Source organism: Tachysurus vachellii, chromosome 12 (assembly GCF_030014155.1).
Source record: "Tachysurus vachellii isolate PV-2020 chromosome 12, HZAU_Pvac_v1, whole genome shotgun sequence".
NCBI classification, from domain to species: domain Eukaryota; kingdom Metazoa; phylum Chordata; class Actinopteri; order Siluriformes; family Bagridae; genus Tachysurus; species Tachysurus vachellii.
The window spans coordinates 1,390,675-1,417,075 of NC_083471.1; the positions used below are offsets into that span (position 1 = coordinate 1,390,675).

Sequence of the window (26,401 nt, forward strand, 5' to 3'; positions counted from 1 at the left end):
ACCAGCCCTCTCAGACAGAGCCCATCATTCCCGAGGCTCAAATTATCGCCCCCATCCAATGGATCATCATTACCCAGATCTCCCAGGCCAATGTGCTATCTCCACTTCCGAATGATTGTACCTGTTGTACCTATTATTGTACCTCGAGCTAAAAAGCGTGCACATGGATCCTCCGTCTCACGACCTGTCATTACAGTTTGGAGGTTACACAGCAGGAGGGGATTATAAGAACATCCAGAGAACCAGTGACAGGGTCATGGAGCTCAAAGCTCACTGATGCAGTTACCTTCTACTTTGAACTTTGGAAAGATATGTGGGCAGAGGCAGGGTTATGATCTGGGTAATGTTCTACTGGGAAACCTTGGATCCTGCGTTTCATGTGGAGGATATTTTGATTTGTACAACCTACCTAAACACTGCTACAGACCAAGATCACTGATCCATGGAGACTCCACCTCTCAACTTACATGAACTTTAATACCACAGCACTCTTTAAGAGGTCTTGTGGAGTTTAGACCTTGATGGCTCAAAGCTGTTTTAGAGGCACGAGGACAGAATGCATAATATTATGTGGGTGGTTATAATGTTACAGCTCATCAGTGTACACTATTGCTCAAAGCTTAGCAAGTGAGAGATCACAAAGATATCACAAGTATCACAAAGATACTTATGCAACCATGTGGTCAATATCTCTCTCTCTCTCTCTCTCTCTCTCTCTCTCTCAACCCCTTTTCTCTGCCACCCAGGACCAGGAAGTCTCTCTCCCTTATTAAACAGAAAATGAAAGCTCTGTGAGACTCTTTCTTTCTCACACTCTCTCTGTGAGTTCAGGAAAATGGCTGAGGCGAGTATTTCAGTAGATCAGGATCAGTTCAGCTGTCCAGTGTGTCTGGATCTCCTGAATGATCCGGTAACTATCCCCTGTGGTCACAGTTTCTGTAAGGTGTGTATTAATGACTGCTGGGATCAGGAGGATCAGAAGGACGTCTACAGCTGTCCTCAGTGCAGAGACACTTTCACTCCAAGGCCTGTTCTACGCAGGAACAACATGCTGGCTGAAGTGGTGGAGAAACTGAAGAAGTCTGAAGTCCAAGCTGCTTCTCCTGCTCACTGTTACGCTGGACCTGGAGATGTGGAGTGTGATTTCTGCACCGGGAGAAAATACAAAGCCATCAAGTCTTGTCTGGTGTGTGTGGCTTCATTTTGTGAAACTCATCTCAAACCTCATCTTGAACGTACTGCTTTGAAAAAACACACATTAATTGAAGCCTCTGGAAATCTACAAGAGAAGATCTGCTCTGAACACAATGAAGTTCTGAAGATCTTCTGTCGTACTGATCAGAGATGTATTTGCTCTTTGTGCCTGTTGGATAAACATAAAGGCCACAACGCTGTATCAGTTGCAGCAGGAAGAGCTGAGAAACAGGTGAGAAAGTTTTCCACAGTTAAATCATCTTGATAATAGTTTCCTGTCTACAAACAGGTCCTTTAGTTAGTTATATGATTTTAAATAAAAGATTACTTTTAATGTATTAATCAGAATGATTCTGTAAAAGTTTATTAAACTGAATGTATTCTGATTAACAGAGAATTACGTTTCTACTCAGTGATGATCACAATCCAGTCAGAGCAGTTAGTGAACATTCCAGTGATAGGCTGAGGCAGGTGAATACACACAGACGCACAGATGAAATCTACAGAACAAATGGATTTGTATTAAACTGAAAGCAGTAGCTTTAGTAATCAGTTTGGGCTCCAGGATCATCAGAATTTACTCTTTTTGTCTTTCACCATAAACATCATGGAGGTTATTTCTAGCCTGCAACAAAATGTAGTAACCAAACAGAATTCCTCAACACTGTGCTGCCGTGTGATTAGACTTTCTGCTGTAAGAACTAATAAAGTAAATGAATGAACTTCAACAACAGTTCAAAGTAACTGATGTGTCCTCAGGGTGAGTTAAAGGAGGAGCAGATGAAATTCCAGCAGAGACTCCAGGAGAAGCAGAAGAAGGTGCAGGAGCTGAAACAGGCTGTGAACACTATAAAGGTGAGCAGTGAGCAGAGACAGAGCTGCTCCTAGAAACACACACAACATGGACAACATGGAGTCATGTAGAGTCCCAGTAAGAGAGAGAATGAGAGATGAGCTTTAAATGGACCTTCATGTGTTGTGTGTCTCCTAACAGCTCAGTACACAGACAGCAGTGGAGGACAATGAGAGAATCTTTACTAAGCTGATCAGCTCCATGGAGAAAAAGCGCTCGGAGGTGAGGGAGATGATCAGAGCTCAGGAAAAGGCTGAACTGAGTCGAACTGAACGACTCCTGGAGCAACTGGAGCAGGAGATTGATGATCTTCAGAGGAGAGTCACTGAGCTGGAGAAGCTTTCACACACACACGATCACATCCATTTCCTCCAGGTAACACACACTGTCCGATCTACAGAGTCAGATGTTCCTTCCTCACACTCTCTAAAACACCTCTCATTAAAGCAGAAATAAATGTCCCTGTCTGACATCACAAGTGTGTCTTTTATTTCATTTCTTCTCCGTAGGCTTTAGCTTCTGGACCTCAGTCTCCTCTATTTAAACGACCAGATTTTGACACGTCCAGCATCAGGGTCCCTCAACATCTGTCATTTGATGGAGTGAGGAATTCTCTCTCAGATCTGAAGAAGAGACTGGAGGAATTCTGTGAGGAGGAATTCAACAAAATCCCTCCACATGGTAAGAGGAGCTGCTCCTGCTGGAGAAACACAATGATGGACGTCTTTACTTGCTCTGTAAAGTGTTATTTGTTAGCGATGCTCCTGCTTACTTTTCTGCTCCAGTTTGCTCACCTTACACTTTGAAGTAAAATACTGATTTCAAATGGAATTAACTGACTTTATCACTTTCAACAGTTTCCATCTTTTACACAACCTGATTATCTTCATTTCTATTTTCCCCGCCACAGTTGCAGCAGTTCAGATCATTTCACCACCAGAGCCACAGAACAGAGAAGAGTTTCTGAAATGTATAACACACACACACACACACACACACACACAAACACACTTCATATGAATATACAGTATTCTGTGAATTAAACCCAACATGTTCACATTGTTCAGTTTGTTTTTCTCTTTTATTTTAGATTTCTGTTCTCTGACTCTGGATCCCAACACGACAAATTATAACCTCATTCTGTCTGAGAAGAACAGAGCAGTGACAGTCAGTATGAGACAGCAGCAGTACTCTGATCATCCAGAGAGATTTGACACCTGGTGGCAGGTGTTGTGTAAGGAGAGTGTGTGTGGACGCTGTTACTGGGAGGTGGAGTGGAGCGGTGATGGTATTGTGTCCATATCAGTCTCATATAAAGACATTAGGAGGAAAGGACGGGGTGATGAGTGTCGGTTTGGATGCAACAAACAGTCCTGGAGTCTGCGATGTTCACCTTCTTCTTCTTCTCTCTTTTATCACAACAACATTATAGCTGATCTCAGAGTTCCTCCTTTCCCCAAAATAGGAGTGTATGTGGACCACAGTGCAGGAACTCTGTCCTTCTATAGCGTCTCTGACACCATGAAGCTCCTCCACAGAGTCCACACCACATTCACTCAGCCTCTATACGCTGGGTTTACACTTAGTCTTCTGTCAAAAGTGAGGTTGTGTAATCCACAATAACATGTATCTGGTGTTTTATGGTCAGTAACAAGTTGAATCATGAATGATCTTATAGAAAAAGTGTTTAATTTCAGCAGGATTACTCCTTATAGTGTCATTAAAGAGGTCGTTCATGAGAAACAAAACACTTGTGAAATGTAACACAAACACAGAATATTCATTCTTTGTAACATGGTAATCATTTTTATTTTAATCTAGAAGTGAGGTTTGTAGGTTTAAGGGGTTAAATCAAATCAAATCAAATTTTATTTGTCACATACACATACATACAGGGTATGATGTCCAGTGAAATTCTTTTTGCAACTGTCCGGTATAAGAATAAAGAATATATACATAAACTATATAAGAAAACTACATAAAAAACTATATACAAATATGAAATATATGGAGAATATGAAGAAATAATATATATACATATACATAAATATACATATACATAAATGTGTATGGTTTTTAAAGATTGTCCTTAAAGTGTCCAGGTGCAGTATGGTGTGCAAATAGTGTATAAAGTGGCACTGTGGTGTACAAGTCCAGAGTTAAAGTGACTTTAGAATGTCCAGGTGAAGTATGGTGTGTAAATAGTGTATGAGTGCATAAAGTGTATAAAGTGGCACTATGCTGTGCAAGTCCAGCGTTAAAGTGACAGTGGCAGTCCAGAATTAAAGTGTCAGTACAAAAAAGTGGGGTGCATAGAACAGTGGGGATGGAGTGAGAGGTCCAGTGTTAGATCCTGGGTGTGTCCTGGTTTAAGATCCGGATGGCCTGCGGGAAGAAGTTTCTCCTCAAGACAGGTCCTGTGTGATGTGAACACCTAGGTACCGGAAACTGTTCACTCTCTCTACTGGGGTCCCGTTGATGTTTAGCGGTTGGTATGACCGCTCCTGCTTTGTGCTGAAGTCCACTATTAACTCCTTAGTCTTGCTGACGTTCAGGAGAAGATTGTTCTCCTGGCACCATCTCTCAAGGTTTTTAGTCTCCTGTAGGTAGGCCGTCTCATTTTTGTTGGAGATCAGGCCCACCACAACAGTGTTGTCAGCAAACTTGATGATGGTGGTGGAGTTGAAAGTGACCATACAGTCATACGTGTACAGTGGGTACAGGAGGGGGCTCAGAACACAACCCTGGGGGGCTCCAGTGCTGAGAGTGAGGGTGGATGATGTGTGCTTGCCCACCCGTACAGCTTGTGGTCTGTCTGTCAGGAAGTTGGAGATCCACTGACACAGCGGCAGCGGAGTCCCAGGACCTCCAACTTAGAGGTGAGCATGGAGGGAATAATGGTGTTGAACGCTGAACTGTAGTCCACAAACAGCATTTTTGCATAATTCCCTTTTCTGTAGTCCAGGTGGATCATCGTGGTGTGGAGAAGATGAGCAATGGCTTCCTCAGTAGTGCAGTTCTGGTGGTATGCAAACTGTAGTGGATCCAGTGTGTCTGGTAGTGAAGCAGTGATGAAGTCTCTGACAAGTCTCTTGAAGCACTTCATCACTACTGAGGTCAGAGCTACAGGGTGGTAGTTGTTGAGGCAGGTGGGCTGGGGTTTCTTCGGGACAGGAACAATGTTGGACTGCTTGAAGCATGAGGGGACAACAGACTGTTCCAGTGAGAGGTTGAATATCTCAGTGAACACCGGTGCTAACTGGTCAGCGCAGGCTTTGGTATTTACTCTCCTGAATGCCCTCCTCACGTCATGCTCTGAGATGGTGAACGTGTTTACATCTCCAGCTCTCTCAGCGTGCATGCTGTTTGTGCTGCTAGCACCACTAGCATGGTTAGCTGCATCCTCAAAGCAAGCGTAAAAGGTGTTTAGCACATTCACTCTTATGTACAAAGATCATTCATACATCTGCACCAATGATACTGTATGATTCTGATGAACTCCAAATAAAGAAGCTTCTGTAGGACTTTCTTTAAATCTTGTCTTCATTCAATGGTATATTTACAATTTCTAAACTCCTGACGCAAATATGATGAGAGAGAGAAAGAGAGACACAGAAAGAGAGAGAAATAGAGAGAGAGAGAGAGAGAGAGAGAGAGAGAGGAAACAACACACAGTTCAAACTGTTAAGAGATTTCACTCAGACGTTTTGGAGGTCTGCAGGATGCACAAAATTCTTCCAATACAGATGATACGCCAGAATCTGACCACCGAAGATCCTGAACCTGGAAATAAACCAGTTAGAGAACAGATTAGATGCTAAAATCAGTGTGAACATGATGGATGAATGATTCAAATGTTTACTCCACTGGAACAGGAACAGGGGTCAGTAACAGAGTCAGGACTCACCCTGAGAGATCCACCAGTGTTCTGTGGAGGGGAAATCGGCCATGACTGAAACACAACGGGACACAAAACTCCACAGATGTACATCCATACTTGTGAGAGGAGTCAGAGCACTGAGTCTCCACCACCATCTCCAATGTGAGTCAGTAAGTTACTGTTACATGGAGACCTGGATGATATTTACAGAATAAAACTCAAGGATATGGTATTAGGAGAAAATACTCATCACTTCAGATCTACATAAACCTTGAACCCCATTTCCCGTCATGCATCACTGCCTACAGCCCAGACCGCACCTGACCAATAGCTTAGTTTTTATCTATTTAGAGTTACAGTGTAATAAGATATAATAATAAGATACAGTATGTTTTATAAAGATAAAAATGTGAACAATCCCTGCACTAGTGAACTAATCAACAGCTTTGGACCAATCAGAATCCAGAACTCATCAGCATTGTGTTGTAAATGATACAGATAATGCCTGACATCAACACTTATTTTTATTATTTTGGTTTGTGTGTGTTTCATTTGACACTCCATACCAGTGACCGTGAGGCCTACATGTAACAGTGAGACAGTGATGGCGTAGTCCCACACCCGCTCCTCCACAATCCAGGCGAACACCAGTCCTCCCACCACGTATGTCACCTCCGTTGAGATCACGCTCACTGCACAGGAAACAGACCCACAGTCACAAAACTGTGAAACACAGAGTTTTAACAATCCTCAGCCACAAGCGAGAGACTTTGTGTTTATACCTGATAAATCCTGCAGCTTTAATCAACAGTTAATCAACTCTTCTGACTTTTAGTATGTAAATTACATACTAAATTTTTAATATGTAAAAAAAAAAAGTCTTGACTGTATTTCAGACATCTTCTCATTTAGGGACAATTTGAATTTGTCAGAATTAATCACCAGGATCTGATCCTATATCAGCTCTCGCTGTAACAGACATCACGGACATTTCCTCCTCACACCACGAGAGGGCACTGTCGCTCATTTATTTTAAAATGTCTTCTCTAGTGTTTGCTTCATTTCCTGTCTTGATTGTGTTCACCTGTTTTGGAGTTTCCTCAATTCTTCAGCTGTGTGTTTATTCCCTAGTGATGGCACAGTGTGTTCTGTTAGATAATGTTCTATTATATTTTATATGATATATTTTTATATTGAGTCCTCAGAGCTTTGCCTGGCTTCAGTCTGGTTCCTGATTCCTGGTCTCCAATCTTCAGATGTGTTTTTTCCCCCATGACACTCGCAGGTTGAGCTTTAAATGCATTACATTTACATTTACATCATTTGGCAGACGCCCTTATCCAATGCGACGTACAAAAGTGTTAGGGTTAGGGTTAGAATACATTAACTCAGGTTCACTAGGTTACATACCTAAGATACCATGAGTCTAACACACTGTTCAAAGATTTTATTATATTTTTTTATACATACATACATACAACATTTAGGGAGGAAGTGCTAGTTGAAGTGTTTCATGAAGTAGGTCTTCCACTGTCATTTGAAAATAACCAGTGACTCAGCTGTCCGGACCCCTAGGGGAAGTTCATTCCACCACCTTGGTGCCAGAACAGAAAAGAGTGGCTTTGAGGTAAGAGGGAGTTGGTCCATTTTTGGCTTTGTAGACAAAGCCTGGTGTTTGTAGACAAACATCAGGGTTTTGAATCTGATGCATGCAGCTACCAGAAGCCAGTGGTGGGGTGGTATGAGAGAACTGAGGGAGGTTGAAAACAAGCCATGCAGTTGCATTTTGGATCATTTGCAGAGGACAAATTGCGTTCATAGATAGACCAGCAGTGTGTATCAGTAGTCCAGTGTTGAAATGACAAGTGACTGACTAAGTACCTGAGCAGCCTTAGCAGTACCTGATATTTCTGCCAGACATGCTGAGATCTGATCAGACGCTCTGGTATCTGAGGGTGGACAAGAGAAGATAGGTTGTGTATCATTAGCATAGCAGTGGTAAGAGAACCCATGTGAGGAAATAAACTCCATCTTTTCCATATTTTACACAACCTGATGATCTTCATTTCTATTTTTCTCTCCACAGCTGCAGCAGTTCAGATCATTTCACCACCAGAGCCACAGAACAGAGAAGAGTTTCTGAAATGTATAACACACACACAGACACAAACACACACACACACACACACACACAGACAAACACACACACACTTCATATGAATATTCAGTATTCTGTGAATTAAACCCAACATGTTCACGTTGTTCAGTTTGTTTTTCTTTTTTATTTTAGATTTCTGTTCTCTGACTCTAGATCCCAACACGACACATCGTTACCTCATTCTGTCTGAGAAGAACAGAGCAGTGACCTACAGCAAGACAAAACAGCAGTATTCTGATCATCCAGAAAGATTTAACTCCTTGTTGCAGGTGTTGTGTAAGGAGAGTGTGTGTGGACGATGTTACTGGGAGGTGGAGTGGAGCGGTGTTGATGTGGACATATCAGTCTCATATAAAGACATCTGGAGGAAAGGAGGTGGTATTGAGTGTGTGTTTGGAGGCAACAAACAGTCCTGGAGTCTGGAATGTTCTTCTACATCTCTCTCCTTCTATCACAACAACATTAAAACTGATCTCAGAGTTCCTCCTTTCCCCATAATAGGAGTGTATGTGGATCACAGTGCAGGAACTCTGTCCTTCTACAGCATCTCTGACACCATGAAGCTCCTCCACAGAGTCCACACCACATTCACTCAGCCTCTATACGCTGGGTTTAAACTTAGTCTTCTGTCAGAAGTGAGGTTGTGTGATCCACAATAACATGTGTCTGGTGTTTTATGGTCAATAACAAGTTGAATCATGAATGATCTTATAGAAAAACTGTTTCATTTCAGCAGGATTACTCCTTATAGTGTCATTAAAGAGGTCGTTCCTGAGAAACAAAACACTTGTGAAATGTAACACAAACACAGAATATTCATTCTTTGTAACATGGTAATCATTTTTATTTTAATCCAGAAGTGACGTTTGTAGGTTTAAGGGGTGTGTCTGTGTTCAGAATAAACCAATCACACTCACTCTCATGTACAAAGATCATTCATACATCTGCACCAATGATATGATTCTGATGAACTCTAAATAAAGAAGCTTATGTAGGACTTTCTTTAAATCTTGTCTTCATTTGATGGTATATTTACATTTATAAACTCCTGACACAAATATGATGAGACAGAGAGAGAGAGAGAGAGAGGAAACAACACACAGTTCAAACTGTTAAAAGATTTCACTCAGAAGATTTGGAGGTCTGCAGGATGAACAAAATTCTTCCAATACAGATGATATGCCAGAATCTGACCACCGAAGATCATCATCACTAATCCTGTACCTGGAAATGAACCAGTTGGAGAACAGATTAGACTCTAAAATCAGTGTTCTGTCAGGGACAGAAGACGACGGAGGCAGATATAACGTAAAACAGTTTATTGACAAGAAGTAGTGAATGAAGTGAGTGAGGGTGAATAAGTCCAGGTGAAGCTCCAACACACATACGCCGGATCACAGGTTGAAAACCCACGATGTCTAACTCCTTTGGTGGACAACAAACTTGGGAAACTACTGATAGGAAAAGAGAGAGTCAGGTTAGTAGACACAGCATGTAGTAGTAGCTAGCGTTTCAAGACCGGACAATGTGTGTGTTTTAGAGAGCTTCTTTTATGTGGTGAGGTAATGAGGGGTGCCAGGTGACGGTGATTAGAACTCAGGTGATGAGGATCTGGTTTGCTGAGTGAGGGGAGAACCTGGGTGGGCAGTGTGGAAATCATGGAGGAGTTGGGGGTCCAAGATTTCGTCCTTGGGGACCCATGAACGTGACAGGAGGGAAGAAGGAGGGACAGGTGAGTGATATAATTTGAGAGATGAGATGTGGAAAACTGGGTGGATCCGGTAGTGTGAGGGGAGTTGGAGCTCATAGGTTACTGGATTGACCTCCTTCAGGACAATGAATGGACCAATGAACCAGGGACTCAGCTTTTTGCAGGGTAGGTGTATATTCTTCGTGAACACCCAGACTCTGTCCCCGACGTTGATGTTGGGTGTCGGGGCATGACGAACATCCACCTGCTGTTGCTGGCACCTGACAGCCCTCTGCAGGTGATGGAGTCCCATACCCTCTTGCTCTCTTGGAAACAGTGTTGGACAGAAGGGACTTCTGATGGCTCTTCCGTCCAGGGGAACATGGGAGGTTGGTAGCCGAGCACGCACTGGAAAGGGGTTAAGCCAGTTGCTTGCTGACGTAGGGGTTTCTGTGCATACTCGGCCCACTGGAGGAACTGGCTACAAGAGTTCTGGTGATTATGGCAGAAGGTTCGGTGGAAACGGCCAACCTCTTGGATCTTGGTTTGGCCATTGGACTGCGGGTGATATCCGGAAGAGAGACTGATGGTCACATCTGGGAGTTTGAAGAAGGATCTCCATACCCTGGAAACAAACTGAGGACCTCTGTCAGACACAATATCTTCGGGTATGCCGAAATATCGGAACACATGCTGAAATAACAGTTCTGCACTTTCCATGGTTGTGGGCAGACCCTTAAGGGGTATGAGTCTTAGCATTTTGGAGAAACGGTCAACTACCAGAAAAATGCAGGTGTTACCTTGTGAGACTGGGAGGTCTGTAGCAAAATCTACTCCCATATGCGACCAAGGACGATGAGGGATAGGTTGGAAGTGGATGAAGTTTTCCACTGGGAAGATGTCATGGTGTTTTTGCCATCGCACAATCCTTACACCTCCTCACGAACCTTTTGATGTCCTGAGCCATGTTGGGCCACCAGAAGCGATGTTTAAGCAGTGAGAGTTTGCTGTATGCCGGGGTGACCAGTGCCTGGAGAGGTATGTGCCTTAGTGATTAAGGGAATACGGTGAGATAATGGTACATACTTGTGACCTTCTGGGCAGCCCAGCAGAACATTTGGTGTTTCAGGGATCGTGTCCTCCTCACTCCATTTCTCCTTAATGTCCGGAAGGATGGCTTCAGGAGGCGTGTGGTCATCTTTAGCAGAAAACATTCTAGAAAGAGCGTCATCTTTGCAATTTTTACTTCCTGGACGGTAAGCAATGACGAAATCGAAATGTGTAAAGAATAGAGCCCACCTGGCCTGTCATCCATTTAGATTCTCGTAGGTACTGGAGATTTTTATGATCCATCAGCACGGTGAAGGGATGTCTCCATTTATCCAACGCCAACTTAATGGCAAGAAGTTCATAATTGCCGATGTTGTAGTTCTTTTCCACCGGATTAAACTTGTATGAGAAGTAGGTTCCCCTGCTGCAGAGAAAGGATGGCTCCCACTCAGCTTGATGAAGCATCTACCTCCACTGTGGAGGTAGATGCTTCATCAAGCTGAGTGGGAGCCACTCAGGTTTTTCAGGGTCTGGATGGACTAGAACTGGTGCTTCACAAAAGGCTTGTTTTAGACAATTAAATGCCTTATCCATTTCTGCAGTCCATTTCTGAGAGGAGATACGATGCTGCTGAAGTTCTGGATGAAACGACGGTAGAAGTTTGAGAACCCCAGGAATTTCTGAAGATCCTTTACTGTCGATGGAGTCGGCCATTTCTTAATAGCTTCAACTTTCCCCTTGGCCCTGCTGACACCCCTATCCGAGACATTATATCCCAGGAATTGGATCTTGGTTTGATGAAACTCACATTTTTCAGCTTTTAGGAACAAGGAGTATTGACGTAGCCGTTTCAGAACTACCTTCACATGGTGTAGGTGTTCAGCAGGGTTACTGGAAAAGATAAGAATATCTTCAATGTATATCAACACGTACCAATTCAGCAGGTCTTGGAAGATGGCATGCATGAATTCCTGAAAGACGGATGGAGCGTTAACTAAGCCATACGGCATTACCAAATATTCCCAGTGGCCGGTAGGGTCACAAAAGCTGTCTACCATTCGCCTCCCTTTCGGATACGTATCAGATTGTATGCACTGCGAAGATTGAGCTTGGTGAAGATTTTTGCACCTTGGAGCTGTTTGAGTGCCAATGGGACGAGGGGAAGAGGATAGCGGTATTTCTTGGTGATTTGGTTCAGCAATCTGTAGTCGATGAAAGGTCGCAACCCACCATCCTTTTTTGTGACGAAGAAAAAGGGAGATGAAGCAGGGGAAGTTTACGGTTGTATATATCCTTGGTCCAGTGCTTCTTTGATGTACTTGTTCATGGCCTCTTGCTCGGGGATAGTTAGGGAATAGATCTTTCCTCTAGGCACTGGTTCACCCGGCTCGATGTTCTCCTGGTGAAGACATCCCACGGTCAGCGTGAGCTCACTGGTACAATGTTGGACTGAGGACCGGTTATTCGTTATTTTTGCCAGTTACAGTTTGGACTCTTAGTCTCTGGGGTATACATTCCTTCATGATGTTGAGCCGGGTGCAGAGCTGGGCAGAGATGAAGTACCCGGCTGACCCAGAGTCAAGCAAAGCTGACACTGTAACAGATAGGTTTGGACGAGGTAACTGAACTTTGGTGGAGAGTGGAGTGTAAATGTGTGGTTCAGGTTGAACCATACTCACCAATGCTCTTGGAGGACGGATGGGACATTCTCCAATTGCATGCCCCTTGCTCACGCAGTACAGACACCGGCCCTGATGACGTTCTGATAGTGAGATCCTGGTTGAATCAAGCTGCATGGGTTCAGGTCCTGGAGAGGGCAGTTCTGGCAGGCAAGGCTGTGTGGGAGTATTTGAGTTGCACGATAACATACGATTTTCGTTTGAATGGCTCACTGAATGAAATTCTCCAACCCCATGGTGTCATCGAAGGCTGATAACTGCAGACGAAGTTCAAGTTTTAAGCCATTATGGTAGGTTGTCATCAGTGCTCGCTCATCCCAACCGCTAGCGGCCGCTAGCGTGCGGAAATGCAGTGTGTAGTCGGCCACTGAAGATTTCCCCTATTTAATATAATAAAGTTTATCACGAACAGTTGTATCTCCAGCAGGAATACCAAATAACTCTTGGAAATAGGCGATGGATTCCTTAATGGAGTACAAAAAGGATCCGTCTTGATGCCAGATTGATTCGGCCCATATAATATATCGTCGCTGTCGGGCAGAATCCTCATATCTCCAAAACTGTTATTTTTCAGGAAATTAAAAAAACGCCGTACCTTATCTGCAGTGCACAGGGTTTAGTCCGCATTGCAGTGGATTGTCTTGCGCTAAATTCCTGTCCTCAGACGAGCACCAGAACTAGCGGGGGTCAAGATTTTTTTTTCTTTGAGCCCAGTGTTTTGAAGACATTTAAATCAGAAGACGTGTTGATTCGTTGTGACTCTTATTAAGGAGAAATATGCCGCGAATCTCTCCCGCAAAGTGAGGAAGAGGTGGACAGTTGAAGTGTCCAACGGAGTTATGAGATTTGCGCTCAAGCTATTTTCAAGACTTTAGATAGGTTAATAACTTGTAAAAATAACAGACATTTTTTATGTGAAAAAATATGAAATTGACCAAATTTGGACATACGAGGTTTCCGCCCGACAGCGACATTATATAAGGTATATATTCGGCCCATATAATGATATGATGAATGAAATCTTGCTGCGATCTGTGGGGAAACGATTGCATTTCAAAGATTAGTGAGCATTGGAGAAGAAATCCCTTACATTCTTCCGCAATTCCAGAGTAAGGTGCTGGATTGGCCATGGGAACTGTGACGACGGTAGCACTGTTCGTTGCTGTGACCTGGGTGTGCGGCAGTTGTCCTGGTGTTCGTAGCCCCAGCGTTTGTAGCAACTCCTGTCTCAGCATGTCAACCAGTCCTCGGTAGGTGTCCGAGTCCTGGGAAGACATAATATTTTGTAGGTCCGGTCTTCTGTTTTCCATCTTTTATGTGGTGAGGTAATGATGGGTGCCAGGTGACGGTGATTAAAACTCAGGTGATAAGGATCTGGTTTGCTGTGTGAGGGGAGAACCTGGCAAATCCGTTACATGTGAACATGATGGATGAATGATTCAGATGTTTACTCCACTGGAACAGGAACAGGGGTCAGTAACAGAGTCAGGACTCACCCTGAGAGCTCCACCAGTGTTCTGTGGAGGGGAAATTGGCCATGACTGAAACACAACGGGACACAAAACTCCACCGATTTACATCCATATGTGTGAGAGGAGTCAGAGCACTGAGTCTCCACCACCATCTCCAATGTGAGTCAGTAAGTTACTGTTACATGGAGACCTGGATGATATTTACAGAATAAAACTCAAGGATATGGTATTAGAAGAAAATATTTCAGATCTACACATACCTTGAACCCCATTTCCCATCATGCATCACTGCCTACAGACCAGACTGCACCTGACCAATAGCTTAGTTTTTATCTATTTAGAGTTACAGTGTAATAAGATATAATGATAAGATATGTTTTATAAAGATAAAAATGTGAACAATCCCTGCACTAGTGAACTAATCAACAGCTTTGGACCAATCAGAATCCAGAACTCATCAGCGTTGTGTTGTAAATGATACAGATAATGACTGACATCAACACTTATTTTTATTATTTTGGTTTGTGTGTGTTTCAGTTGACACTCCATACCAGTGACCGTGAGGCCTACGTGTAGCAGTGAGACAGTGATGGCGTAGTCCCACACCCGCTCCTCCACAATCCAGGCAAACACCAGTCCTCCCACCACGTACGTCACCTCCATCAAGATCATGCTCACTGCACAGGAAACAGACCCACGGTCACAAAACTGTGAAACACAGAGTTTTAACAATCCTCAGCCACAAGCGAGAGACTTTGTGTTAATACCTGATAAATCCGGCAGCTTTAATCAACAGTTAATCAACTCTCCTGACTTTCTGTATGAAAATTAATTATTGACTGTATTTTAGACGTCTTTTCATTTAGGGACAGTTTTAGGGATGAACTTCCTTCATCTGAATGAAGAAAAGACTGAGTACATCCTGTTTAGCCCAGATTCACCCAGCAATTCTTTTAGTTTTGGTCCTCTAACACCTCAGTTTGCTCCTACCGTGCGTAACCTGGGTGTTATTTTTGACAAAAGTATGCACTTCGATAAGCAGATCAGTGCAGTAGTGAAGGCGAGCTTTTACCAGCTAAGACTACTCAGCAAGGTCAAATCATTCTTGTCCCAAGCTGACCTTGAAAAAGCTATACATGCCTTCATCAGCTCGAGGATTGACTACTGTAATGCTCTCTACACTGGACTTAATCAATCACTTCTCAATCGGCTTCAAATGGTACAAAATGCAGCAGCTCGTCTTCTCTCTAACACCTCCAAACACTCACACATCACCCTGTCCTCTGCTCGCTTCACTGGCTTCCGGTGCGGTTTAGGGTGGAGTATAAGGTCCTGATGTTTGTGTTCAAGGCCATCAATGATCTGGCCCCAGCCTACCTCGCCGAATTAAAAAAGGTCTACCAACCAGCCAGATCTCTCCGCTCCTCTGGACATACCTCTCTGGTCACTCCGAAGTATAAATATAAAAGGTTTGGAGGCCGGTCATTTGCCGTCCTGGGACCAATGCTGTGGAACGCACTTCCAGCACACTTACGTTGCATCACTGTGCTGAGTGCTTTGAAATCGCAGTTGAAAACTCATTTATTCACACAAGCTTTTAACACGTCGCGCCTGATTCAACTGCTATTTTATGTTCATTGTGTTCTTATATTTTATTGTCTATTGCTGTTTTACTGGAAAGCACATTGTGCTCCTTTTGGTTGTTGTAAGGTGCTCTATAAATAAAATTTGATTGATTGATTGCATGATCTAAAGAGGTCTTGTGGAATTTAGACTTTGATGGCTCAAAACTGTTTTAGAGGCACGAGGACAGAATGCATAATATTATGTGGGTGGTTATAATGTTACAGCACATCAGTGTACAATATTGCTTAAAGCTTAGCAAGTGAGAGATCTTCAGTATCACAAAGATACTCTTATAACCATGCGGTCTCTCTCTCTTTCTCTCTCCCTCCACGGCCTTTTTCTCTGCCACCCAGTCTCGCTTCCTTATTTCACAGAAAATGAAAGCTCTGAGTGACTCTCTCTCTCTCTCTCTCTCTGTGAGTTCAGGAAAATGGCTGAGGCGAGTATTTCAGTAGATCAGCTTTCAGTGGATCAGTTCATCTGTTCAGTGTGTCTGGATCTCCTGAAGGATCCGGTGTCTCTCTCCTGTGGTCACAGTTTCTGTAAGGTGTGTATTAATGACTGCTGGGATCAGGACGATCAGAAGGCCGTCTACAGCTGTCCTCAGTGCAGAGACACTTTCACACCAAGGCCTGTTCTACGCAGAAACAACATGCTGGCTGAAGTGGTGGAGAAACTGAAGAAGACTGAAGTCCAAGCTGCTTCTCCTGCTCACTGTTACGCTGGACCTGGAGATGTGGAGTGTGATTTCTGCACCGGGAGAAAACACAAAGCCGTCAAGTCCTGTCTGGTGTGTGTGGCTTCATTTTGTGAAACTCATCTCAAACCTCATCTTGAAAGTCCTGCTTTGAAAAAACACACATTAATTGAAGCCTCTGGAAATCTACAAGAGAAGATCTGCTCTGAACACGATGAAGTTCTGAAGATCTTCTGTCGTACTGATCAGAGATGTATTTGCTCTTTGTGCATGTTGGATAAACATAAAGGCCACGACGCTGTATCAGTTGCAGCAGGAAGAGCTGAGAAACAGGTGAGAACTCATCCGAATGATATTTCTCATTTAGAGAAATAGCTTTGGTTCAATTCACTTCAAATTTATTTGTATAGAGCTTTTAACAATGGACGTTGTCTCATAGCAGCTTCACAGAACATAAGAAACATAATACAAAAAGTTTAATATTATACAAAGATTAGTATTTGGTCAGTTACAAGATTAAACTTGTGATTGAAGAGTTAAGTAAAATAAATGTGTTCAGTAAACATATCTTTACTCAGCGTTCGTCATAAACAGATCAGATGAGTGAACCTTCACTCGGCCAACAGACATTTTACTACTTAAACTGATCTGAACAAGACAGTAGTGAACATTAACCCTTTAACTGTCATTAATATTTATCTCCACATCATTTATAACATCATATGTGTCCTCAGAGTGAGTTAAAGGAGGAGCAGATGAAATTCCAGCAGAGACTCCAGGAGAAGCAGAAGAAGGTGCAGGAGCTGAAACAGACTGTGAACACTATAAAGGTGAGCAGTGAGCAGAGACAGAGCTGCTCCTAGAAACACACACAACATGGACAACATGGAGTCATTTAGAGTCCCAGTAAGAGAGAGAATGAGAGATGAGCTTTAAATGGACCTTCATGTGTTGTGTGTCTCCTAACAGCTCAGTGCACAGACAGCAGTGGAGGACAATGAGAGGATCTTTACTGAGCTGATCAGCTTCATGGAGAAAAAGCGCTCGGAGGTGACTGAGATGATCAGAGCTCAGGAGAAGGCTGAACTGAGTCGAGCTGAACCACTCCTGGAGCAACTGGAGGAGGAGATTGATGATCTTCAGAGGAGAGTCACTGAGATGGAGAAGCTTTCACACACACACGATCACATCCATTTCCTCCAGGTAACACACACTGTCTGATCTACAGAGTCAGATGTTCCTCACACTCTCTAAAACACCTCTCATTAAAGCAGCAATAAATGTCCCTGTCTGACATCACAAGTGTGTCTTTCATTTCATTTCTTCTCTGTAGGCTTTAGCTTATTAGACCTCAGTCTCCTCTATTAAACAGACCAGATTTTGACACGTCCAGCATCAGGGTCTCTCAACATCTGTCATTTGATGGAGTGAAGAATTCTCTCTCAGATCTGAAGAAGAGACTGGAGGAATTCTGTGAGGAGGAATTCAACAAAATCCCTCCACATGGTAAGAGGAATAAACTGACTTTATCACTTTCAACTGTGTCCATCTTTTACAGAACCTGATTATCTTATTTTCCATTTTCCCTCCACAGCTGCAGCAGTTCAGATCATTTCACCACCAGAGCCACAGAACAGAGAAGAGTTTCTGAAATGTATAACACACACACACACACACACACACAGATACACACACACACTTCATATGAATATACACTATTTTGGGAATTAAATCCAACATGTTCACATTGTTCAGTTTGTTTTTCTCTTTTATTTTAGATTTCTGTTCTCTGACTCTGGATCCCAACACGTCACATCGTAAACTCATTCTGTCTGAGAAGAACAGAGCAGTGACATTCAGTATAATAGACCAGCAGTACTCTGATCATCCAGAGAGATTTGACTCCTGGTGGCAGGTGTTGTGTAAGGAGAGTGTGTGTGGACGCTGTTACTGGGAGGTGGAGTGGAGCGGTGATGGTGTGTCCATATCAGTCTCATATAAAGATATCAGGAGGAAAGGAGATGGTGATGAGTGTGTGTTTGGACGCAACAAACAGTCCTCACGTCTGCGATGTTCTACTTCTTCTCTCTCTTTCTATCACAACAACATTAAGACTGATCTCAGAGTTCCATCGTCCTCCAAAATAGGAGTGTATGTGGATCACAGTGCAGGAACTCTGTCCTTCTACAGCATCTCTGACACCATGAAGCTCCTCCACAGAGTCCACACCACATTCACTCAGCCTCTATACGCTGGGTTTAAACTTAGTCTTCTGTCAGAAGTGAGGTTGTGTGATCCACAATAACATGTATCTGGTGTTTTATGGGAATGAGTGTGTGTGTGTGCCCTGCGATGGGTTGGCACTCCGTCCAGGGTGTATCCTGCCTTGATGCCCGATGACGCCTGAGATAGGCACAGGCTCCCCGTGACCCGAGGTAGTTCGGATAAGCGGTAGAAGATGAATGAATGGTGTTTTATGGTCAGTAACAAGTACAAATTGAATCATGAATGATCTTATAGAAAAACTGTTTCATTTCAGCAGGATTACTCCTTATAGTGTCATTAAAGAGGTCGTTCCTGAGAAACAAAACACTTGTGAAATGTAACACAAACACAGAATATTCATTCTTTGTAACATGGTAATCATTTTTATTTTAATCTAGAAGTGAAGTTTGTAGGTTTAAGGGGTGTGTCTGTGTTCAGAATAAACCAATCACATTCACTCTCATGTACAAAGATCATTCATACATCTGCACCAATTATATGATTCTGATGAACTCCAAATAAAGAAGCTTCTGTAGGACTTTCTTTAAATCTTGTCTTTATTCGATGGTATATTTACATTTATAATCTCCTGACACAAATATGATCAGAGAGAGAGACAGAGAGAGAGAGAAACAGACAGAGAGAGAGACAGAGAGGGGGGGGGGGGGAGGACGACAACTCACAGTTCAAACTGTTAAGAGATTTCACTCAGAAGTTTTGGAGGTCTGCAGGATGCACAAAATTCTTCCAATACAGATGATACGACAGAATCTGACCACCGAAGATCATCATCACTAATCCTGAACCTGGAAATGAACCAGTTATAGAACAGATTAGATGCTAAAATCAGTGTGAACATGATGGATGAATGATTCAGATGTTTACTCCACTGGAACAGGAACAGGGGTCAGTAACAGAGTCAGGACTCACCCTGAGAGATCCACCAGTGTTCTGTGGAGGGGAAATCGGCCATGACTGAAACACAACGGGACACAAAACTCCACTGATTTACATCCATCCACAACTGAGTCTCCACCACCATCTCCAATGTGAGTCAGTAAGTTACTGTTACATGGAGACCTGGATGATATTTACAGAATAAAACTCAAGGATATGGTATTAGAAGAAAATACTCATCACTTCAGTTCTACATAAACCTTGAACCCCATTTCCCGTCATGCATCACTGCCTACAGACCAGACCGCACCTGACCAATAGCTTAGTTTTTATCTATTTAGAGTTACAGTGTAATAAGATATAATAATAAGATACAGTATGTTTTATAAAGATAAAAATGTGAACAATCCCTGCACTAGTGAACTAATCAACAGCTTTGGACCAATCAGAATCCAGAACTCATCAGCGTTGTGTTGTAAATGATACAGATAATGACTGACATCAACACTTATTTTTATTATTTTGGTTTGTGTGTGTTTCATTTGACACTCCATACCAGTGACCGTGAGGCCTACATGTAACAGTGAGACAGTGATGGCGTAGTCCCACACCCGCTCCTCCACAATCCAGGCGAACACCAGTCCTCCCACCACGTATGTCACCTCCGTTGAGATCACGCTCACTGCACAGGAAATAGACCCACAGTCACAAAACTGTGAAACACAGAGTTTTAACAATCCTCAGCCACAAGCGAGAGACTTTGTGTTTATACCTGATAAATCCTGCCGCTTTAATCAACAGTTAATCAACTCTCCTGAATTTTAGTCTGTAAATTAAACCTTGACTGTATTTCAGATGTCTTCTCATTTAGGGACAATTTGAATTTTTCAGAATTAATCAGCAGGATCTGATCTTATATCAGCTCTCGCTGTAACAGACATCACGGACATTTCCTGCTCAGACCAGGAGAGGGCACTGTCGCTCATTTATTTTAAAACGTCTTCTCTGGTGTTTGCTTCATATCCTGTCTTGATTGTGTTCACCTGTTTTGGAGTTTCCTCAGTTCCTTAGCTGTGTGTTTATTCCTGAGTGATGGCACAGTGTGTTGTTAGGTTATGTTATATTATATTTTATTTGATATATTTTTATATTGAGTCCTCAGAGCTTTGCCTGGCTTCAGTCTGGTTCCTGGTTTTACTTATGATTGTTATCTCCAATCTTCAGATGTGTTTTTTTCCCGCATGACACTCGCAGGTTGAAAAATGGACGAATCCTTCTAATGTTGTAGAGAAGGAACCAACATGAGCGAGTCACATTAACAACATGAGAGGAAAAGGACAGTTGATTGTCCGTGGTTACCCCAAGGTTGCGAGCTGTGGCTGAAGGGGAGATCAGATCGTTGTGCAAGGATATAGCAAGATCATGACCTGGGGATGAATCACCTGGGACGAACAGCAGTTCAGTTTTGCTAGGATTGAGCTTTAACTGATGAGCAGTCATCCATGATGAAATTTCTGCCAGACATGCTGAGATCCGGTCAGAAGCTGTGGCATCTGAGGGTGGGAAAGAGAAGATAAGTTGTGTATCATTAGCATAGCAGTGGTAAGAGAACCCACTCTGATATGAGCGTCCTTCCAGGTAGGAAACAAACCATTCCCAAGCTGATCCGTAAAAAGCCCAAGACTCCTGAGGGTGGATAAGAGAGTCTCGTGGTTGACCGTATCAAACGCTGCTGAAAGGTCAAGGAGGATAAGGATGGATGACAGTTTGGCTGATCTAGCAGCATGTAGTTTCTCAGAGACATCCAAAAGGGCTGTCTCTGTGGAATGAGCTGCTTTAAAGCCAGACTGGTTGGGGTCTTGGAGGTTGTTTTTACCAGAAGACATATTATAGACATAAGACATGATTATAGACAATGCGTTCAAGAATTTTTGAAAGAAACAAGAGAAGTGATACCGGTCTGTAGTTACTGATGTCTGATGGATCCAGAGCAGGTTTCTTTAGGATGGGAATAACCTTTGCTCTCTTGAAGGTAGTTGATACATGACCTGTTGTTATGAATCCATTGATAATAGTAGAGATGAAGGGCAGAAGGTCTTGTGAGATGGTCTGGAGCAAAGTGGAAGGGAGTGGATTCAATGGGCAGGTGACAGGATTGCAAGACTGGATGAGTTGAAAAATTCTTCTGCTGCTATGATTGAGAAATGTGACAATGAAGGAGTAGGGGAATCCTGACTGTGAGATGTAGGTGTGTAGAAGTCAAGGTCCTGCAGATTTTCTCAATCTTCTCATGGTAGAAAGAAGCAAAGTCTTCTGCAGTCAGGGAGAATGAAGCAGGTGGACTCAGGTGATTGACTAGAGAAGAGATGATGTTGTGGAGCTTCCAAGGGTCTTGTGCCGAAGCTTCAAGCTTTTCCTTGTAGAAGGAAGTCTTGGCAGAATTCACATCTGAGGAGAACTTGGCCAGGAGTGTACGGTAAGAGTCAAGGTCTGCATCAAGTTGTGATTTCTTCCACTTTCTCTCAGATGATCTTAGCTCTTTTTGATTGTTGCGCAACACATCTGAAAGCCAATGAGCAGAACAAGAAGTTTTCTTGGGTTTAGAGGACAGACGGCAGAGAAAGTCCATGAGAAGGTTGATTGGAGCGGTAACTGAAATGGCATGGATTTCAAAAGAGGAGATGGTTAAATGATTCAAGAGTAGAGGTGTGAAACACTATCTCCTTGACAACAGTAGACTTGTACCACCACCCCTGCCCGTTTCAAGTGGTGAGTGAGATAAAGCATAGGCAGTGGATAAAGCAGTGGTGTAGCAGTGTTCTGTGGGGATATCCAGGTCTCTGTTAGCGCAAGAAAATCAAAGGAGTAATGGGAAATTAAAGCAGAGATAAAATCAGCTTTCTTTACAGCAGACTGGCAATTCCAGAGCCCACCTACCACCACTGTTTGAGACTTACACAACAGAGGAGGGTAGATGAGGTTACTGGGATTGTGACCTCTGCTCTGGAAATGGAGCATCTGTGATGGTAAGAGTTGAGTACAGAGATGGGTTTGAGGCAAATATCTGCAGTCAACCAAGAGTGAAATAGGTACTTAAGGTATAGTAGAATATATCAACCAGTACTAGACACTTATGTTGTGTTAGAGAGATACTTACAAACTTCAGTTTAAATGAGTAAGCCCTGCCCACAATTCACACCTTAAGGGAGGCTGAAACTACTCCTGATTAATCAGCTGAGAGAACAACTAAGCAAAGACCAACACTATAAGATTAACAATGCTATAAAATATAACAAAAGTCAAATCACAAAACTCTAGAACAAAGTGAGTTAAGCAGAAAGTACACAAAAGTCAGGAAGCTACTTTACCAGAAGACAATATATTCAAATAAAGATTTAAACCATTTTATTATTATTATTATTATTATTATTATTATTATTATTATTATTATTATTATTATTATACTGTTCAAATATTTAATGCCACAGGAGACATAAAGGAACAATATAACAAGCATTTTACAGTTTTGTGTGGATTAGGAACAGATTATTTATTCAGTATTTCTCACAGTGTCACGTCTGACATTTTTCCTGGACGAGGTTTGAACTTACCTAAATATACCGGGTTGTTCCATGAAGGCTGTATTTTGTAGTTGAAAGGTGCTAATAAGCTGTCCACCTCCTCTACCCTGATAAAACACACAAATACACACTTGACACTGACAATTTAACACTGACTTTGATAAAACATCCTTCTAGATTAAATATACATGAAGAATGGACATTTTCACACTGTTCCCTTTAGCCAAAATCAGCTAACAGATACTCAGAGAATTTAAATAATTTCTTTATTTTCACTTAAACAATTCTTTTAAATTAGTCATGATGCTCGGTATGTATCTAAGAACAAATGAAAGTTAGCATGAGCAGCTAACAGCTAGCAAAACCTTAAATGTTGGGATAATTTTTTAGCTTTAAAAGACAACATCAATGTCCACTGGCTCAGTCTTTAATTAAAAAACAACGTTAAAGTAAAAAAGATGACTTTGTAATCTCCATCATCCAGTAGTTCTGCTCCTCCAAGATGCCACTATAACTAATGTTCTACTGATCAGTTACATTCATTCATTCATTAATTTTCTACCGCTTATCCGAACTACCTCGGGTCACGGGGAGCTTGTGCCTATCTCAGGCGTCATCGGGCATCAAGGCAGGATACACCCTGGACGGAGTGCCAACCCATCACAGGGCACACAAACACACTCTCATTCACTCACACACTACGGACAATTTTCCAGAGATGCCAATCAACCTACCATGCATGTCTTTGGACCAGGGGAGGAAACCGGAGTACCCGGAGTAAACCCCCGAAGCACGGGGAGAACATGCAAACTCCACACACACAAGGCGGAGGTGGGAATCGAACCTCCAACCCTGGAGGTGTGAGGCGAATGTGCTAACCACTAAGCCACCATGCCCCCCCTGATCAGTTACACTGAGATGAAATAGTTTTTGTTTATAGGTGACAGAAAGTGGACAGGAACTTTCACCATAGAAAGTTTGTTAATGGTTGTGTTTATCTCAGCCTTTGTGTTCACTTTGGTGCCCAGACTTTTCTGATGTTCTGACTTTCACCTGATTCTCCCAGCTGAACAGTTTCTGTGCTTCAGTTCATCATACACATGCTATGTTCACTTTCCATTTAACTGCTTGATCGAACTAACCCTCTATGTTGTAAAAAACATGGTCTTGGCAACCCTGATTGCAGCTCCAGTAAAAGAAACTAAATAAGACAACAAACTTGTGGCTTTAACAAACACGTGCTTTACCACAGCTGAATGTGTAACAGGAAACCTTTCACTTTTGAGAGGCCACGAGATAGAGCTCACACTACAGGAAGCCAAAGCCACACACACACACACACACACACACACACACACAGTGTGTCTCATTTAGTACGACTTACTTCAGGATGCCGATACACAAACTGAGGGTGATGTAGTAAAGTGAGTAGAAACACACTGTACACATTAACAGGTTCTGAAGAATGACCTGGAAAATGAATCGTCAAAGTTTAATACAGAATCATGCACAAAAATTGTTGACATTTATGCAAAAGCCTGCTTATGTTATGCCTTGTGAATTAGTACATCAGATTCTGCCTAGATTTCCTTCAGATTTCATTCACAAAAAAATTTTCACATAACCTTATTAATGGGAATCGTGACTCTTTTCATTGAGTCAAATCAGTGAGTCGATTCTTTCAGATCAGATTTTTTATTCTTTTCTAAAAGTCTAGTGCTTGATCTTTTTTTCTTTCAAACTCTGAAATGATTTGAATCGTATTATGCTTTCTAATTCGAAAAATCACAAATTAGTGGGATCTTAACCGCCTTCCTGTTGGGGGGGTGAATAAAAAGTGTCCTACATCTAGAGCATGTGACTCGTCTCACAACGTTCAACTCTGAGTCAATGGGTTTTCAAATGACACTTCACTTTTTAACGTACAATGCTTTTGTGTCACAGGAAGTCAGTAATTTCTCTTAGACAGATGAGTTCTCCTCTTTGTCCTAGTTTTGTTAAATGAACTGCAGTTTCTAAACACATGCTGCTACGGTTACTGTAGCTGGTAAAATAAATAAAGAAATAAATAACTCTAGTCTATAGTCACTCATCCATCCAAACACTTTATATCCATAACCATGACTGAATCTTCTCATATTCCATTCTGACTCAGTGACCATGTTTTATCTTTAGCCATGGATCTCCTGAACCTGAGATGAAGAGCTTTACCCATGTGTCGTTGAGCTTGGTGTTGATTGACAGCTTGCGGTGGTGTTTGATCTGAGGTGTCCAACAGCACCGACAGCAGTAATCCCACAACATGAAGAGCAGACACTTTCTGTTTTATCTTCCAACACACAAACACACACACAAACACAGAACAAGTGATGCTAGCGGTGCAGGGTTATGCTAACTGTAGGTCTATGTGGACGAATCTTAACAGGATTAGCAACAAGCTGAAACGTTCGCTTTAATCTGAGCCGGATTAAACTCCCTGTGAAGGCCTGAGATGGCAAAAATTCATTTTCTTCACATACTATTAGCTTTGTAGAAGGTGTACAATGTGCTAGCACGACTGGAACTTGTGTTTATTTAAATAAATAGCACCAATATGTTAATAATAAATAAATAATTAAATTACCCCCTTGTATTTCCTGTTCCTTCAGTGAAGCTGAGATTTGGTTCATCCTCACAGGGTGCTGTCTTTAAGCACACTTAAATAAACTGTCCTCTTTTCCTGACTAGAAAATGAAAAAATATTTTCCTTTTTAAACCCATTGTTTTATTAGAGCTGTATTTATTTACCTTTAAATATTAGATCCAGCACGTTCGCCTCACACCTCCAGGGTCGGGGTTCGATTCCCGCCTCCACCTTGTGTGTGTGGAGTTTGCATGTTCTCCCCGTGCCCCGGGGGTTTCCTCCGGGTACTCCGGTTTCCTCCCCCGGTCCAAAGACATGCAGGGTAGGTTGATTGGCATCTCTGGAAAATTGTCCGTAGTGTGTGATTGTGTGAGTGAATGAGAGTGTGTGTGTGTGCCCTGCGATGGGTTGGCACTCCGTCCAGGGTGTATCCTGCCTTGATGCCCGATGACGCCTGAGATAGGCACAGGCTCCCCGTGACCCGAGGTAGTTCGGATAAGCGGTAGAAGATGAATGAATGAATGAAATATTAGATCCTATTCAGTTCTCCTCGATCACTCCGACCTCCACATTCTAACCGAAACGTCGATGTCAGACGCGTTCGTGAGTCGTTTATGTTCAGTTGCTGTTAAAACTCCAATGATTTTATCACACAGAGGTTTTACACCCATTTGTGTGTTTACATCTTGTTGTTTTGGGAGCGTGAATGAATTGTGTGATTCATATCGTATTATTA

At 42.5% G+C, this 26,401-nt stretch overlaps 3 protein-coding genes across 3 annotated transcripts; 2 read left to right on the forward strand and 1 right to left on the reverse strand.

The window, feature by feature from the left end:
• The first annotated feature begins 802 nt into the window (after positions 1-802).
• LOC132854407 (tripartite motif-containing protein 16-like) lies at positions 803-3,975 on the forward strand. The gene is made up of 6 exons (XM_060882786.1): positions 803-1,426; positions 1,954-2,049; positions 2,189-2,422; positions 2,557-2,728; positions 2,958-3,017; positions 3,138-3,975. The coding sequence occupies exons 1-6, from the start codon at positions 836-838 to the stop codon at positions 3,668-3,670; spliced, it is 1,686 nt and encodes a 561-aa protein (XP_060738769.1). The 5' UTR covers positions 803-835; the 3' UTR covers positions 3,671-3,975.
• A 12,013-nt stretch (positions 3,976-15,988) lies between these two features.
• On the forward strand, positions 15,989-19,113 carry LOC132854411 (tripartite motif-containing protein 16-like). Its single transcript, XM_060882789.1, has 6 exons — positions 15,989-16,632; positions 17,034-17,129; positions 17,269-17,514; positions 17,640-17,805; positions 17,894-17,953; positions 18,078-19,113. Exons 1-6 carry the CDS (start codon positions 16,033-16,035, stop codon positions 18,602-18,604), a joined length of 1,695 nt encoding a protein of 564 aa, XP_060738772.1. The 5' UTR covers positions 15,989-16,032; the 3' UTR covers positions 18,605-19,113.
• A 131-nt stretch (positions 19,114-19,244) lies between these two features.
• Positions 19,245-25,387, reverse strand: LOC132854410 (putative transmembrane protein 244). Its single transcript, XM_060882788.1, has 6 exons — positions 25,254-25,387; positions 24,427-24,512; positions 23,073-23,149; positions 20,018-20,143; positions 19,495-19,539; positions 19,245-19,370 (listed from the first exon to the last, which is right to left on the reverse strand). The coding sequence occupies exons 1-6, from the start codon at positions 25,344-25,346 to the stop codon at positions 19,273-19,275; spliced, it is 525 nt and encodes a 174-aa protein (XP_060738771.1). The 5' UTR covers positions 25,347-25,387; the 3' UTR covers positions 19,245-19,272.
• Between the last annotated feature and the right edge of the window lie 1,014 nt (positions 25,388-26,401).